General features: G+C 39.4%; 1 protein-coding gene across 2 annotated transcripts; it reads right to left on the reverse strand.

Moving 5' to 3' along the window:
- Nucleotides 1–275: 275 nt before the first annotated feature.
- ERMN (ermin) lies at nt 276–5,561 on the reverse strand. 2 transcript variants are annotated; one of them, XM_004375400.2, is made up of 3 exons: nt 5,277–5,561; nt 4,478–4,570; nt 276–1,055 (listed from the first exon to the last, which is right to left on the reverse strand). In XM_004375400.2, the coding sequence occupies exons 1-3, from the start codon at nt 5,515–5,517 to the stop codon at nt 535–537; spliced, it is 855 nt and encodes a 284-aa protein (XP_004375457.1). In that variant the 5' UTR covers nt 5,518–5,561; the 3' UTR covers nt 276–534. The 2 variants fall into 2 exon arrangements, with proteins under 2 accessions (XP_004375457.1, XP_012410737.1); XM_012555283.2 differs by having other exon boundaries at nt 535–1,055; nt 4,478–4,510.
- Between the last annotated feature and the right edge of the window lie 13,218 nt (nt 5,562–18,779).

Raw genomic sequence — 18,779 nt, forward strand, 5'->3', positions numbered from 1 at the left:
AGATGATGACAAGGAAAACCACTTAAAATTCATCTTTTTGAAGATAACAGGAAAGACAAAGCATCCTGGAAAATTTATTGCCAGAGTCTATAAAACTAGGTTTAGAAGAAAGAGGTTTAATAGCAGACTTTCCAGCACCCCTGATGTACAGGAAGAAAGACATCAAAAGAAAGACCCGGATCATTTCAAGTAGTCACCTCTTTCATTTGATGGCTACATATCCTAGCATAGCCAATTTGAAAATCAAATCATGGCAAATTCCCCAGTGGTGCTATTTGGTGTTTATTACACAATGCAGTATTAGTGAAGTTTTAAAAAGCAAATGCTCTAGAATGAATTTAATGCTTCTTGATTTGAGGTTACCAGACTGAATGTTGTCTAGGGTTATTTCCACACTATTCTACAGTGAATCAGAGAGTAAGCTTCCACATCTTTAAAGAGAATGACTCAAATAAGGCATCCAAAGATACACCTCAAGAAAAGAGAATTAGCTTTTGCTTTAGCAGGCATGAGAATTTCTCAGTTCCAGTTAGTTTATAAATGCATCATGGACTCGAATTCATCAATTCTTTGCTTGGTGTTCCCCTTCCTGATTTTCCGATAAGATATTGTATTATACCTTGAATAAGCATTTCTGGAGATGTCATTCTTCTTCCCTAAGGTCGGATGCTCATCTGGTGTCACGGGTTGGGAACTGGGGCTGCTTAGAGGGGAGTCCTCACTGGCATTACCTTCCTTCCTTGATTGAGAGCCTTCTTCATTTTTTTTCTTGAATTCTATCACTCGAACTTCATCTTCATCATCATTGCAATCATCATCATCATCGTTATTAATTTCTTCATCCCAACCCTCTTGCTCCTCGTCATGTTTAGAATGCAACATGTCAACTTGTCTAGGTTTCTGAAATCCCAACCATTCAATTTCAGTTGCCTGGTAGGCTTTGTTCTTCCTATCCCCATCTTCTCCTTCTTCTAGAGGTTTTTCACAAATCCTTTCTCTCTGTCTACTTATTTCTTTGTTATTGCTGCTCAGAGGAATCTTCTCCCATTGATGCCCTATAGCAAAATCAATTGGTAGTGAGATGCACAGAGGTTCCAAAATATCCACCTATTATCCTCCAAACTATTTTTCTAGACAAGCATTTCCCAACATGTGTTTTGTGGGATATTATTCTGTGGGTTACTAATATTTTTTTTACACAGTAAAAAGAGCTTTATAATCAAATTAGTTTGGGAAACACTGTAGTAAATACAGTTAAATAAGCTTATCTGGAATTTATCCAGGCCTTTAAAATGCTAATGAATATTGTAACTCTCCAAGAAAGCAGCTAAACCAACCTCATTTCATTACAGAACTTTTTTTTTTTTTTTGTGGACTATTATATCTAGTGGGACTGGTGTTCCCTGAGACACACTTCAGAAAATCTGTCTAGCCTGGCACAACTCGATATATGAAATTGTAAAATGAAATATTTGGATCTATCTCTTACACACACACACACACACACACACACACACACACACACACACAGACACACACACGCACACACATACCCTCCTCAAGTAAAATTTGAAAAGTGCTTCAGTGGGAAAAAGGCTTTGTTTACAATAGTAAAACCTATGACTGTCCATGTCTGGTCACGCTCAGAGTAGCACATTCAGCATTTGCCCCTGTGCTTCTCAGAGTTAGCCTAAAGTACCTAGGTGTGCAGAAGGAGCAGAGGGCCACAGACATTTGGGAGTTATACACTGGGCTAACCTAGGCACCAAGCCCACCAAAGCACACATATGGTCTACGTTTCACCACTGATTGCAAGAGAGTGAAGATTTAAAATTCACACTGAGGTCATATCTCCATATTGATAGATTAGTCCGTTGCTTAAGACATATCCCTAAAGGCAGCTAGTTGACTTAAGTTGACTTCTAAAAAGCTTAATTTATCGTCATTTTCACTTTTCAAACAGATCATGTCGGTATACTCTCAACAATATGTATTAGCATGCTAAAAAGAAATAATTATAAGGGAGGAGAGGTTGTTCTCTGGGCTTTTAGTCCTAAAGAATTTTTGTGGTAAACTTCGGTCTGTAGAGCACATGACTCAAAAATATTCTCTGGGTGATAGCCCTCATTAGGCCTGGGTTCACCATTCCCTTTCTACATCATACCCGTTGCTGGTGAGGCGATTCTGACTCATAGCGACCCCATAGGACAGAGTAGAACTGCCCCATAGCGTTTCCAAGGAGTGGCTGGTGGATTCAAACTGTCGACCTTTTGGTTAATAGCTATAGCGCTCATAGCTCTTAACCACTGCACCGCCAGGGCTCCTTTTAGAGCCTATAAATAAAGTGAGAGGCAATGTTCCTCTTTGCCCTTCTCCTTGCAATTTTCTACTTTCACTGGAAGATGTTCACAAATCCATTTTCATCCTAGGTTTTTTGCTGTCTTTTAATTTTTCATTTCCCCAACTCTAGGAATTATATTGTAAACTTGCAGAGAAAGACATACATACATATCTTTCTACTTATTCTAACTACTTATTCATAACTCTTACCAGGTAGTTAGTGCCCAGTCAATGTTCTTTACATTGTAAACAAGTACACATTTCAATGTTTGTTATAATCTTAAAATTTCTGTTGTTTTGTTTTTTCCATAAGAACCAAAGAAACTGATCTTTTCACTCATCTTCATGACTCAGGCATGGGGTTATCATGCATGAATTTACTACTTCAGATAAAATTATAATTTTTCCTCAATATTTTTAGCATCATCATTTTTTATAGCTGTTTGCATTGGGAAAATAAAAGACACCAAAATCTGTGCCTCTATCATCCAGGAAAAACATATGCTTCATCTAACAAGAAGAGATTAATTCAGGAAAAAATTGGTGAGACTTACTCTAAAAATCCAGACTGCTTTCACTCTCTATTTGATCTAAGTGTAATATTCTAGAAAACTGTTGTATATAGTGGATTTCCTGACCAGAAATTTGAAAGAGGAACCACATGAAATGTTGAGGTCCCTGCCTCTGAGAGCTTGACACACTGAAAAGCATACGGATTAGGGAAAAATGGTTCCTTAGTTCATTTAAAACCAAACACCAAACCTGTTGCTGTTGAATCGATTCCAGCTCATAGTGACCCTATAGGACGGAGTAGAACTGCCCCATAGGGATTCCAAAGAGCAGCTGATGAATTTGAACCGCCGACCTTTTTTGGCTAGCAGCCATAGCTCTTAACCACTGCATCACCAGGGCTCCTTATTTCATATAGTGGAGGCTAAATCTTATAAATGGAGCCCTGGTGGTGCAATGGTTAAATACTCAGCTGCTAATGGAAAGGCTGGCAATTCGCACCCACCAGCAGCTCCACAGGAGAAAAGATCTGGCAACCTGCTCCCAAAAAGATTATAGCCTAGAAACCCTATGGAGTTCTACTCTGTCCTACAGGATTGCTGTGAGTGGGAATCAACTTGATGGCACACAAGAAGTCTTATAAATTGCCTCTGAAAATGTAAACAATTTACAATGACTGTTGCTCACTATATTCTTCCTTAAGGGTCTATCCAGTGGACCACTGAATATGGTCAACAGACACAGTACAAGAGGTGTCCATGCAAAGGGACAAATACAGGAAATTGCCAATCACATCCTCCTTGGCATATACTATTTCGTGTGATGTTCTAATATTTTGACCCATAACCTCTTCAATATTTTGTCTGTAAAGTCCTAGATGTTAATCAAACTAAATTGGATAGATCCTAACAAGCTGGCTTCAATTTTGAGATAAGATGTTTATGGCTACAAGATAAGAAATGAATGATTAATTAATAGATTTTATCCTGCACTTTATTTAGAAACTGCTTGAATGTAGACATCTTTGTAGAACAGATGTCTAAAGAATTCATGGCTCTTAGTCTATTAAGTTTATTTAAAATCTAATGTACTCGCTTAAAAAATCCATGTTCTTTTTATTCTCCCATTTCTGAAAGGACACAACTAAAATTAACTTTATCTCCCTGGGAGCTTTTGAGCTTACATCAGAGATCTAGCATTTTCTTATGGATTAATCAATTTTTAAGATTATTTTAAATTATATGACAATGGTAGATTTTTTTTTTTATAAACCCATTTTTAAAACATTTATATTTCACAAGGTGCCTGACACAGATTGGAGACATGAAATCAAAAAGAAATGTTGGCTTAGTGGACTAACTTAATCAGAGACAGACCTTTGGGTCAAAGCGTGACAATCAGCTGTACCAGTCCACACAGTCTCAGTCTTGAACCATCTGGAATGCTTTCTAAGGTGGAACCCACAGATAAGTCAAGACTCTTTCATCTGCCTACAGCAGCTTGGATATTTTTGAAGAGATTGCCTAGATTGCTTTTGTAACCCCACAGTCACGCAACATCTCATGCAAAAACTGTCATTCATATTCACTCAAACAAAGTCTGTGTGCAAAATGGTAGTTCCTGTTACCTTCTCTGAATGCCATTTCGTCAGCACTTGTTTCTTGGAGGGAAAGATCTGTGATAGCCTTATGAACAATAAAGAGGTTCTCTTCTGGTTTTTCTGCAGGGGAGAAACCACAACATTAATTTAAAACATTTAAATAGTTCAAGGGAAATCAAATTATCAATTTAGACTCTAGGTAGACTTTTTAATTTTAATTATGATTTTAAAATTACTAAATTTTAAAAATTTACCAAATTACTAAAAATTACTTTGACTCATTTCTTCCTTGGTTCCATTTATTTATAGACATAACAATAATCTCTCCTTTTATATCTATATAAAATATGGAACCATTAATTCAGAAACCTCAGATATATTTAGAATTAGCAACTGAAAGTCTGAATTCTCCTTGTTCAAATAATAATGGGACTGTTCATAATAATAACAAAGTTCTATCATTGTTAACAACAGTGAACATTTAACCAACAGTTACTATATGCAGATAACTTATATGAATTATCTTAAGTAATTTTCACAACAACCCTACAAATGCAGGTACTGCTATTCCGCCTTCTCCTAACAAGAAAACTGAGGCTTTATGAGGCTAGAAAGTTGTCTAGTGTCATAGAGCTATGAAATAGATAATTCTAGATTTGAGCCAAGGCAGAGGTTTAGGCCTTATGCTATGCAGCCTCAGCAAAATAAGGGGCTACATTTTTTTTTTTGGTGTCCAGGTCATTCCTGTTATCACAGTTTATGAAAACAATCCTGAGTGAGTTTACAAATCAAAACAAGCAAATTGAGGAGCACAGAGATACTTTACCTTTTAGGAACTTCTTATCCATGGACCAGGTGAGTAGCATGTTCCTTTGTGATTTTTCACTTTCCTCCTGATTTTCTTCCATGGGTACATGTTCCAGAGTAGGGTCTACCCTGTAGTATGGCTGGGTGCCATGAGCATTAGTTGTTTCATCCGTGATTTTAGTGATTGGTTGTTGCCCATTTTCAGGTGGGGTATCTCCATTACGCTCAGCCCCCTTGAATGTCACTGGAACGTCTGTCATGATGTACAGTTGAGTCTGATTTAGAAAGAGCTTTGGGAAATTGAGTGAGCAGATCCTTGATAAGATAATTCTCTTCCCTTCAAATCCTATAACTTGAAATCCTACTCTAAGAATTAAAAAAAAAAAAAAAATCACTTTAATACATAATAACAAGCTTCTTTTCCTGAAGGTGGACAAAGTTTAGAGTAAAAGCAATAGGATCTGTGAGATTTGCCACCAGCCGGTGAGCACGAATCCAGCCAATCATCATCTTCCTTGTTGCTTAGCCGTCCCACTTGTAGAATTAATGGCACTCTCTTGATTTACATAAACAAACAATCTGAGGCAATCAGGCTTTTGTGTTGGCTTGTAGAAGGGGACTTTCAGCTTGTCAGTCCCCCTCTGGGAACAGAGATTTTTGTCCCTTTTCATAATGGCCCTTTGTCATTTTCCTTGTAACAGGAGCCACAATTGTTCCACAGCTTTAATCCAGAGAGAATGACCACCTTGAGGCATATTAGTTCTGCATAACCAGCTTAACATTTCCAAACAGATTTTGTTTAAGTAAAACCTCAGCTATTTGTAAGGGACAATGGCCTTGTTTCTTATTTATTAAGGTATAAAAACAGCTTATCAAAGCATGTAAACCGGACAATTTTATTGTGAGTGGTTCTGGCAGCAGATTTTGTGGGATGCTTGTATGAGCCCAGAGACAGGACCTCGGAAAAAATCAAATAAACAAGCGACGTTCTACCAAATTGGCAGTGCCAACATTTTTAAGTTTAGGGTAATTTATTTGGCCTATAGCGTCTTATCCTCAAATCTATGCTCAAATCTATTTATGTCTACAGAAGCCCATCGCACGCATCCTTTAAAACTCTACTATGATCTCCTCCGTGAAGTTTTCTCTGTCCCCAGTCAGAATAATCTCTACATTCTCTATTGGTACTGTGTGATGCCTGTAAAATTATAGAGTACCAACACAGTATGCCCTTGGGGGAAAGGGTGATTCTGTAAAATATCTGTTATCCTGCTACTCCTCCTTCTTCAAAAGGAAAAGATTCTGGAACCTTTACCCATGCTGCTCCCTCTGCTTGGAATACCCTTTTTCTCCTCAAAGCCAAGCCTCTGGTCTAACCAGCTCCTTCAAGTTCTTAGCTCTTAGGCTTAAATATAATTTCTTTAATGACACTTTCCCGACACACAGGATTAGGACAGGACTCCTATTACACCTTATCTTTGTCCTTCAGAGTACTTTTCAAATTGTAATTAATGAGTAATTGTACAACTGTCTGTGTAATATCTCTTTGGCTCATCAAAATGTGAGCTTCATCTGGCCTGGAATCATGTTTAGCTTGCATATTACTGCATCTTCAGCACATAACATCTGCTTTGAACTAGGTAGGTGCTCAATTTTAAAAAATTATTGTTGAAATAAATGAATAAATTTTACCTCTGAGAGAATAAATTTCAGATCCTTTCTAAAGGAAAGAAGAATAGAGGTTGGAGAATAATTGTAGATTATTGTATCATTGTAAATAACTGTAATTGTATCAACTTTAGAGTTGTGTCTATGGCTGAACCCATTACCAGGGATGACAATACATGGCCCCTTTGGTGTCATCACCTTCTCCCATGTACATGGAAGTCATCTCTAGTAGATACTAGAACTCTTTCCTTTGTCATCAATAGCTGTTTCCTACTTAGCACTCTAACCTTTTGTTTGTTCGCTTGTTTTTTGTTTTTTTCTTTATCAAACACTTGCCTAACAGTTATATTCTAGGCACTGTTCTAATTGCTTGAAAAGTAATAACTAATTTAATCTTCCTAACAATCTGTGAGGTAGGTGCTATTATTATCCCCATTTTACAGACTAGAATAGTGAAGCACAGAGAGATTAAGGAACTTGCCCAAGATCACACAGCTAGTAAGCCTACTGATGAGAGTTTGCAGCATAGATAAAGCCTAGTGCCATCCCTATCCTGTGCTGATGTTTCCGTGGGCCAGAGATCCACTTAGGCTCCAGCCTAAAGAGTTAACCACCTTGGCAGCAGATGTAATTGTAGCCCAGAGAGGGCAGCAAAGGGTACTATCAAGCAAGACTGATTGCTAAGGCCTTCTTAAGAGAGACAAGGAGCCCTGGAGGTGAAGTGGTGAAAGCGCTTGACTGCTAACCAAAATGTCAGTGGTTCGAACCTATGAGCCTACCAGCCACTCTATGGGAGAAAGTTGTGGCAGTCTGCTTCCATAAATTTACACCCTCCGGAAACCCTATGGAGCAGTTCTACTCTGTCTTATAGGCTCACTATGAATCAGATGATTAACTTGATAGTAATGGGTTTTTTCCCAAGACAGACAGCCCAGCTGCTGAGGAGTGTTGGGAGGATCAGCTGCTGAGGAGTATTGGGAGGATCATCAGAGGCCTGAATTTCCTTCCACCTCAGGAGACAGCTGATGGCAGAGTTATTCACTTAATTCAAAGGTCAGAATCTGGAGCTTCAGGGCCAGGTTGGCCCCACTTACTAACTTGGAGCTAGAACAACCTAGGATCTAGGACAACAAGAAAACATTGAGTGGAATCAGATGGGGGAGAATATAGAAACAGAGTTTAGGAACATGGGAACACACTAGATTGTGAGTTCCTTAAGGGCACGAAGAGTCTAATTCAACCAAATGCCTAGCAGTTAGCATAGCGCCTGGTTCATAGAAAGACTCACAATAGCTTTAAAGAACCTCATCTCCAATCACTCACAATGAAGTCGGGAGCAGCCATCAGAGACATGGGAGAGTTTAGAGAGGTTAAGCCCATTGTCTCTCCTACTCCTGGATTTCTATGATCGTTTCTGTTCTATAGGGTAGCTATGAGTCGGAATGGATTTGACGGCAACTGGTTTGATTTTTTTTTTTTTTAATAGCAATTGCAACTTACAGCCTAGCTTTTATGGAAACTTAATGTATTTTGGATTATTTTCTTTCTAATGTCATGCTTTGAGTTTTTTTTTTTTTTACTCTGGCATTAGAATTATTTTAGATTTAGAAAGACAGAAACATGATCCAGAGTTCAGTCAGCCTCAGCTAACTAGTGTATTCACCTCTATAAAAAGTAGTGTTTTTATGCTGTCCTATAGAACAATGAAGATCAGGTAAATGGTTTATAACATGTATATTTTTCCTACAAGCAGGTGCAACAAGAGACACATGTAGCACCAAGATGAGTCCATTCAACTACCAAATAAAAAACACAGCTTATTTTGCAAATAAAAAGTAAATTGTCACCCATTGTTTGTAACAACCTCTGACTTAGAAATCACATTCATTCTTAATTCAAACACTGCATAATCGATTCCGCTGCATGAAACACAACTTTTTTTTTGTTTTTAAAGATAATTTAGAGCAGTTTTGGGCTTTTTCTCTAGTTATCATTCTTAATGGTGAAAAAAGTCTTGTAAATGTAATCATTATCAAACCTATAACAAAACATGATAATGAAAGGATCTTCTCATAGGAGTGGAAGACTTAAAAGAAAATTATGTAAACATTTATATTCCGTTTGTCAAAGCTATATGCTTAATGTTAAGGCGTTATTAGGTTCAGAAACAAGACTACATAGAGAAAAAGTTATAAAATCCTGACCTTTAATAGCATGTGAAAAGCCACGCCACAAGTTAATGTTATAGCTAACAGATGGCCAATGAGCACTGAATTAAAACAAGTAATAAATTTGAACAGTTTCTGATCTTGGCAGGTTGGAGCCAGTTTTTATACAAATGAAGGTTTACATAGTAAAGGGGACAGGTGTATTGCATCAATCAGGGTTCACAGTAAAGGGGACAGGCGTATTATATCAGTCAGGGTTCAAACCATAGAAAGGTAGAACCACTAAGATCTCTCTCTCTCTCTTTCTCTGGGTTTTACCTTGTGCAACATGGGTGCTGGTTATGCTGTCTCCGTAAGACTGTTGTCGCATCTGATTGCTGGAGTTTGATGTCCACAGGACACGCAATTGGGAAGGGAAGATGAATATAAAGGGGAAGAGAAAGGACAAGCTGAAGCCCCAAGTACAAGCTGGAACATGCAAGGACAAACTAAAACCTGTATCATTTCTCTCTGCCTCTGACATTAGTGGTATGGACGTCCTGCAGAAGCAGCTGGCACCATTCATTACTAAGCTGAACATGAACATTCACCTGGCCCAGCAATCAGAGAAACTGAAGGGGAGTCCAGGAGACGTGTAGGCTTAGCTACTACCCCCAAGGCAACAGAGAGAGCCAGCAGATCACAAACTGTGTCTGAGCTACAAAATAGTTGCTACTTCCCTCCTACTCTGCAACTTTCACACAATAATGTCTCCTCTGGCCCACCATAACTGGAAACCTACAGGAAAGGGAATTATGGGAAATTTGGTTCAGCCTAGTCAGGTTGACACATGACAAAGTCACCACAGGAATGGACTTTCAACATCTCTCTGATCCAGCATGGTGCCATATGTAAAACTTTCAGCTCAAGATTCTACTAATAACTCATAGAATCTTCTCTGGAGAATAAATAAATGCCACAGGGAAATGTGCAACACTGAAAGACCCTGAGGAGTCAGAATCATCTGAATTGGTTCATTGAAGAGATTAAAACTCCAAACTGAGGGGACAACTAAGTGAACTGCTACAGAAACATGGAATATCATAACATAATAAAAATCAGTCAGTATCCACAGATATCCCTTCCAAAAACAATAATTGCCTGCTCAAAAAAACAAAACACCGCCATCGAGTCGATTCCAACTCATAGTGACCCTATAGGACAGTGTAGAACTGCCGCATAGGGTTTCCAAGGCTGTAAATCTTTATGGAAGCAGACGGCCACATCTTTCTCCTGTGCAGCGGCTGGTGGGTTGGAACAGCTGACTTTTTGGTTAGCAGCTGAGCACTTTAACCACTGCCCCACATTAATTATCTTGTGCCATGTTGTACCTTGCCATTATATTTATGCCTCATGTGGAACAACAGCTATAGTTCTAGAAACGTAAAATCCTGAGGTTAAAAAATGGTGTCTTCCAATAAACTACTGGTGAAATCTACAAGTAACAGATGAGTTTGAAATTTGAAAATTCAACTGCAGCTTAAAAGAAGTATGCTTTCCAACAACGAGGGTAGCAAGGAGACTGTCTATTATCTCCTTAAAGACAAAGACTTTCTTCTGTCCCAGGAAGGGTTATGTATTTTATTGTGGTTCTAGAATTTGAGATCTGACTTCCCAGTGAGCCACCAAGCACCATTAAAATAATGATAATAAGGGAATAAATAGGTTGGGTATTTGGTGAGGATTAGAGGAGAGTACAGTTCTGCACAAAGGACCCACAAGGTAGGTCCCTGTAACCAAGACATGGGAGTGGCTGGAGGGAACCAAAAGGGAGGCCACTCACCAGGAATAAAGAGCCTCCCTCATATGGAAGACAATGAGTGATGTCATCAGGGAGCCCTATAGACAGCAAGAGGATGGACTTGGCCATTAAAAGACCAGCTGCTCTGTGACCTTGGACAAGTGTACAAATCAGCCCTGTCTGGGTTCTGAATTACAGAAACTTAATTCAAAGAAAAGGAGCCTTGGTGGAACAGTGGTTGAAATGCTCAGCTGCTAACCAAAAGGTTGGCAATTCCAACCCACCAGCTGCTGCATGGGAGAAAGATGTGGCAGTCTGCTTCCGTAAAGTCTTACAGCATTGGAAACCCTATGGGACAGTTCTAGTCTGTCCTATAGGGTCCCTATGAGTTGGAATTGACCTGATGAGACAGTGGATTTTTTTTTTTTTTTATTCGAAGACTCTTAAACTCTGTGAACTTAACAGCTCATTTAACTAGAAAATTCAGAGCTGGCATTGTACTTGTTTGGATCCAAGGATTTAACAATATCACAAGTAACCTGTCTCTCTTGATCACAGTGAGAATCCACATCAGGAGGTATCTGGGAGGACATGAGGGGTCACTCTTCTTCTGGGTCACCTAATATCTCTTGCTGAGTGTGATAAGCTGAATAATGACCCTCCTCCCTTAAAAAAAAAAAAGTCCATGTCTTAATTCCCAGAACCTGTGACCATGTTACTTTGCATGGGAAAGGGACTTTGCAGATATGATTAAAGACCTTGAGATGGGGAGAGTATGCTGGATTACCCAGGTGGACCCAATGTAATCACAAAGTTTCTTATACGAGAGAGGCAAGAAGATCAAAAGCAGTAATAGGAAATGTGGCAAGGAAGTTGGAAGGATGTGAGGAAGGGGCCATAAGCCAAGGAATGCAGGTGGGCTCTAGAAGCTGGAAAAGACAAGGAAACACCTCCCTTAGGGCCTCTAAAAGGAATGCAGCACTGCAACGCCTTGATTTTAGATTTCTGACCTCCCAAACTGGAATAAAATAAATTTGTGTTGTTTTAAGCCACTAAGTTTGTGGTAATTTGTCACAGCAGCGACAGGAAACTAATATACTGAGTTTCCTGGTTGTCTACTTTCATTTTCACTGACTGGCTAGGGGTAGAAGATTGAACTTTTCAACCATTTGAGGGATGTATTCTTCTGAATCTCATATATTTTGGGTTGCTTGTTGCTGGCCTAGCAAAGTTGTATTCTCTTTTCTCTCATCTTTCTGATAGCCCAGGTATGATTGAAACTTGTAGCAGTTTACTAAATACAATAAGAAAATTCCCAATACTCCATATCCTGGTATTTTTTAACAAGTCTCCTAAAATTCAATCCTCAGTAGGAAATGGTCTGAATCAAGATTCAAGAGAACAGTTTCACAATGATTTTCAGCTTCACAGCCAAGGACAGGTGGATTCTCACTGCTGCTCATCACACCTCTAGTGGTCCACTCCCACATTTTAAAGGCTAGAACGTTCATCCCATTCTTGTTTTTTTTTATTGTGCTTTAGGAGAAAGTTTACAGCTCAAGTTAATTTCTCGTACAAAAATTTATACACATTTCGTTATGTGACATTAGCTCCAATCCCCGCAATGTGACAGCACACTCCCCCTTTCCACCCCGGGTTCCCTGTGTCCATTCGACCAGTTCCTGTCCCTTCCTGCCTTCTCATCCTGCGTTTGGACAGGAGCTGCCCATTTGGTCTCATATATTTGATTGAACTAAGAAACACATTCCTCACATGTATTATTTTTTGTTTTACAGGTCTGTCTAATCTTTGTCTGAAGAGTGGGCTTTGGAAATGGTTTCAGTTCTGGGTTAACTGAGCATCCGGGAGCCATAGTCTCGAGGGTTCTTCCAGTCTCTGTCAGACCATTAAGTCTGGTCTTTTCACATAAATTTGAATTCTTGTTCTACATTTTTCTCCTGCTCTGTCCAGGACTCTCTGTTGTGTTCGCTATCAAGGCGGTCATTGGTAGTAGCCGTTCATCCCATTCTTGATGTTGAGTTCTTTAGTAGACAATTTTTTGTTGGTTGAAAGTGAAAGAGAATCAACTCAAAATAGGAATTATTCTGGCTTTAGGAAGTTTTTTATCGAGTCTCTCTCTCTCACACACACACACACACACACATACACACACACACACACCATTCTCATTGCTCTGCTTTCCTCTATATTAGCTTTTTATTCTAAGACAGGTTCTCTCTATGACATGGCAAATATTTCACTGGCAACTCTAAGTTTACATCATCAGTATAATTAGTGCTTCGAGAGAAGGGAGCATTTCTTTCCCATTTATCCCAGCCAAAGTCCCTTGGATGACCCTCACTGAGCTATCTTGGGACATGGGTTAATTCCTGAACCAGTTGCTGTGCCTGGGGGATAGAATACTCCAATTAGTCAGGCCTGAGGCAGGTGTTTATTCTGAAGCAAAAAAATAGGCATCGAGGACTAGAGGGACTGTAGGGCAAACAAACAAGTAGCAGATGCCTACCACATTAAGAGATTCAGATCCTCACCTGTAAAAGGTGGATACTAATATTATAAACCTGTTTGGGTCATTGTAAAAATTAAATGAGTTCATCTGGGGAAAGCATTTAGCACAGTGGGTATAGTAGGTACTTGTTAGGAATTGAACTGTGTCCCCCCAAAATTTGTATTATAAATCTTCACCCCAATACCTGTGGTTATAATCCCATTTGGAAATGGCTTTTTTATGTTAATGAGGCAATATTAGTGAAGAACAAACAAAAACACCTGTTGCCATCAAGTTGATTCCGATTCATAGTGACCCTATAGGACAGGGTAGAACTGTCCCATAGGGTTTCCAAGGAGTGGCTGGTGGATTTGAACTGCCGAACTTTTGGTTAGTAGCCGAGCTCTTAACCACCACACCAGCAGGGTACGTATTAAAAGAGTAGAGAAAACAAGGAAACAAGCAAGCAGAGATGGGGGAAGATAGATGCCATGCCACATGAAGATCACCATGATTGCCAAGGAATAGAAGCTGAAAAGAGACAAGGACCTTCTAGGGCCCAGAGACAGAGAAAGCCTTCCTCTAGAGCCAGTGCCCTGAATTTGGACCTCTAGCCTCCTAAACTGTGAGAAAGTAAATTTCCATTCATTAAAGCCACCCACTTGTGTATTTCTTTTATAGCAGCACTAGGTAACTAAGACTGTACTCATTCAATATTTGTTTTTATTTTTATTGGTTTACAGCTACTTAGTTCTGTTGAGTCCTGGTGGTGCAGTGGTTAAGCGCTTGGCTGATATCAAAGGGTAGGTGGTTCCAACCCACCAGCCACTCGGAGGGAGAAAGATGTGGCAATCTGCTTCCATAAAGATTTACAGCGTTGGAAACCCTGTGGGGTAGTTCTACTCTGTCCTGTAGTGTTGCTATGAGTCGGAATCGACTTAATGGCAGTGGGTTCGGTTTTTTGGTATTAGGTTCTGTTACCGTTATTATTACCACTAGTCATGCAGATTTAGAAAAGTCACTTAACCTTCTTGAGCTCCATTCCCTCATCCGTTAATGGGGATGAAGCTGCATACTCGCAGTGTAACTGTATGTTAATGTGTACAATGTACCAAGCACAGGGCTGGCGCATGATAGAGGCCCATGATAGATAGTAGATATTAATTTTATTATTATTTGAGAAGAAAAATCCCCCGAAGGAACAGGGCACACGTATCTCATTTACATATGTGTGAATTTGTTACCACAATAACGCGGATTGGAACCACCTGCCACAATAGCCAATTCTGAGACAGGGGTGAGGTGAGCAGCAAGGTGTTTATTATATATCGATATATAAGGAGACGGAGGGGAATAGATGCTTCCAAAAAACCCGTCTCCCCCACTGGACATCGGCTGGAGTCTTCTATAGGGACAGGATTATGGATCTTTTATGGTAGTTTTTCTTTGAGGTGGTGATGTCTTAGATGAGTTAACCTTCCACTGGTATTCCTAGAGGTTATCTGGTGACATCTTTGGGGATTATCTGGCGACATCCTGCTTACTCTTGTCACAAGATGGATGCTTTGTTTGGTTTTTCATTCTTAGATCATTATCACTTGTTTTCTACTGTCCAGGGAGGAACATCGGTTCATCTTAAACCTTTTTGTAGAGACTGGAGAAAAGAAAAAAAATCATGAGATAATGTGATGGTTAGCAATGGGGGAGTAAACAATAGTGAGCCAGGCCTATGCAGCCTCTTCCAGATTTTTTTACAATCCAATCTCTGAAATTTGACTTCTGAGATAGGGGTAGAGTGAGGTTATTAACTAGAGAGCTCTTTTTACACAGTAAGATGGGTTCCAAGCCATGCCTGCACTTGAGACTGGCACCACAAACTTGGAGTGCAGATCTAATGTGACTTCAGTCCTGTTCCTTCCTGTAGTCCCTGGGACAACTTGATTTATTGACACCATGTATAACGGCATGTTATAGGGAGTCATTGTAATAATGTTGACACCTGTTTCATCTAATAACACACAAGTCCAGAATATGGTTTCACCCTCCTTATCTTGGATTGGGATTAGTGCATGAGCACCAGCCTATGACCACTAACTATCAACTACAAAAACCCCAGTAGGTTGATTTAGTAGACCTTGATCCTACAAGAGTATGAAATAATGGGTTGACTCCGTAGAACTTGATCTATAGATACTCTATATCCAACAAGAATTCATGCAGGTAGAGAATAAATGTTTGAGACTGTTCCAGAATAATTGCATAGGTAAGGAAAAGGAAAATTTCCACACAACACACTCACCTCACTCACATCCTAAACACATAGGAGAATGCCCCCAGTGGGGTGTGCTCTCTAGAGCTTTTAGGCAGGCAATTGTAATTCTGTCACTTAAGTGGGATTTTTCTTGATGCATTTTAATGGAAAGAATGTCTTCTATATTCACAGGGACTGCATAAGTGTTAGCTAGATAGAAATGGAATTTGTTTGGGTATTTATAAAACCACAGAAAGAGAAATTTGAACTACATATGCATACATACTCTTTGGTATTTTGAAAGCATTTTATAATCCTCTTGGGGATACAGAGCTGTATGAAAGTAATATCACGGTCAGCATCATCCCTCTCAAACTATTTTGAATATCACTAAAAGTTTAAGGCAACATGTAGTTTTTCTAGGCGAATAGGTAGCCACAATAAATAAACACATTTTTCCTTAAGAAAAAAAATAAGTCTGCTATGAGTGTCTGTCTTTGTAAGAAGCTGACAGTGATGTTACTATGAACAAATACAACATCTCCTAGGATGCTTCTGATAATTTAGCTGAATAAACTTTGTCTCAGGGTAAGCTGGGAAAATTCATACTCTCGCACTGAGCGAAACAAATCTTCACATACGTTAGAGTCTCTTGTCAAGCTTTTGTGTTGAATCTGAGAAAGGAACACTGGATAGCTGTGCAGATTTTCCTGACCTTTTGATGAGGGCAGCAATGATTTTAAAGCTCCATTTAATGATTAGCTTACTCACTACCAAGAACATGAAGCAAGACAGGAGATGTACTTCAGGAGCATGTAGCTCAGTGAAATGTAGGGGGAACCGCAAAATCAGATGAATTTGGGCTTTCAGTGTTGTTCATCTGGACCATTGTAATAGTCTTCTAGCTGGTCTCCACCCCCAATCTCTGCCTCCATCCATTATGCCTACTACCACGGAGTAATATTCTGACAGCATGCCTTAATCATGGTCAGAAAAGGAGAACTGAGATAATACCACAAAGCTCCTAGTACATTATTACCTGGTTCATAATAAACAGTAAGCCCGTTGCTGTTGAGTCAATTCCAGTAGAACTATGCTCCATAGAGTTTTCAATGGTTATGATCTTTCGGAAGTAGATTACCAGGTCTTTCTCCCAAGACACCTCTAGGTGGATTTGAACTGCCAATCTTTTGGTTAGTAGACGAGCGCTTAACCACTTGCACCACCTGGAAGTCATTTGAACATATCCCTGATCCTATTTTCCAGCTTGGTTCATTATAGATGCTCAACAAAAATTTTATTTTAAAAGATCCTTTATATACATAAAACATACACTTTAAAAATCAGCATTTGCCCATTGCTTGTCATATTAAGTACTAAGTACAAACACCTTAGGGTGTTGGGGGTTCAGTGGTAGAATTCTCACCTTCCCTGCAGGAGACCCAGCTTGGATTCCTAGCCAATGCTCCTTATGAGCAGCCACCACCTGTCTTTCAATGGAGGCTTGCGTGTTACTATGTTGCTGAACAGGTTTCAGCGGAGTTTTAAGACTAAGATGGACTAGGAAGAAATCTGCATCCAAAAATCAGCCAATGGAAACCCTATGGATCACAACAGTCCAAGCCACAACCAATCACGAGGTTGGTGAAGGATTGGGCAGCATTTCATTGCAGCATTTAGTTCTGTTGAGCATGGGGTTGCCGTGAGTGAAAGGCTGACTCCATGGCAGCTGACAACAACACGAACACCTTACACTCAATCTAGCTACTTTTCAGATTTATCACCCCAAATTGTACAGTTCTATTTTTCTACCCTTGTAACAATGAATTATTCCATATCGCCAAACAGAGTTTCCCGTTTCCATGTTTTAGCTTATTTTCTCTCCCATGTCTGGAATGTCTCCCCGTGTCCACTAGCATCCTTCTAGCTCTGTCTCCTGACGCCAAGCCATACTTCAAGGCCTATCTCCAACATTACATCCTCCACGAAGTACTTTATGACCCTTTCTCCCAAATGGCTCTACTTGGGCCTTTCTTTGAACCCTGTAAGCAATTTTTGTTTACTTTTTCAAATGACACCTCACTTATATTGCCTTGCATTATTTGAGTAATTGTCTTACTTTACTACCAGAAAAGCTTATGTTGTCATAAAAAAGACCTGGATTTAATCTCAGTTCCATCACTGAAAAGTGATATGAGTTTAGGCATTAACATTGCAGAGACTCAGTGCATCTGCAAAATGTCTGCCTCGTGATGTTTTTTAAAAGATTAAATTATATGACAAAATATATGTGGATCACTGGGTATAGTGTTAGGCACATGGTGGGGGCTGAATAATAGATTAATATATTGTCAGGTCCTTGCAGTCTTTGTGTAATTAATTGTTGCATTTCTATACAGACAAGTATAGAGCCTGGCTCATGGTTTATGTTATATGAATATGCTTCAAGTTGGCAATAAATAGAGATTTCTAGCATTATAATGAGACTATAGAAGTCATTTGAACATATCCCTGATCCTATTTTCCAGCTTCTCTTTATATATCTGTTTCTATCTGTTTGAATTAAATATTAAGGATTCAGGGTTTATTCTGGATTGTTGGGCTTTCTACAGTGTGGGATTGTGGTGTGGATTTAGAAGATGCCACCTACTGGCAGATAGTCAGAATTTCAGTTAGAAAATGAGATAAACACATACCCCGTGAGCATGGCCCCTGAACATCCTTTTAGCTCAGTAATGAAGTCACTCTGGAAGTTCACCTTTTAGCCAAAGATTAGACAGACCTATAGGACAAAACAAGACTAAAGGGGCACACCAGCCCAGGCGCAAGGACTAGAAAGCAGGTGAGGACTGGAAAGCTGGTAATAGGGAACCCAAGGTGAAGAAGGGAGAGTACTGACATGTCATGGAGTTTGTTAACCAATGTCATAAAACAATATATGTACTAATTGTTTAATTAGAAGCTAGTTTGTTCTGTAAAACTTCATCTAAAGTACAATTTAAAAAAAGAGAGAGAGAGAGAACCTGCCCTCAGAGGGCTCTTGTGACAATTTAATAAGGTCATATCCAGAGTTCTCAGTGGTTGGCAGAGAATATATGCCCTACAAATGGAAGCTGGTGCTGTGATTAAGCTGAATTAGGCTGCAC

Source organism: Trichechus manatus, unplaced genomic scaffold, assembly GCF_000243295.1.
Source record: "Trichechus manatus latirostris isolate Lorelei unplaced genomic scaffold, TriManLat1.0 scaffold00036, whole genome shotgun sequence".
NCBI lineage: Eukaryota > Metazoa > Chordata > Mammalia > Sirenia > Trichechidae > Trichechus > Trichechus manatus.

Coding starts and splice junctions, on each gene's coding strand:
- ERMN (XM_004375400.2), bottom strand. CDS start 5,517: ATGACAGACGTTCCAGTGACATTCAAGGGGGCTGAGCGTAATGGAGAT. Junction 4,571..5,276: donor GGATAAGAAGTTCCTAAAAG/GTAAAGTATCTC, acceptor TCTCCCCTGCAG/AAAAACCAGAAGAGAACCTC. Junction 1,056..4,477: donor CGAAATGGCATTCAGAGAAG/GTAACAGGAACT, acceptor ATTTTGCTATAG/GGCATCAATGGGAGAAGATT.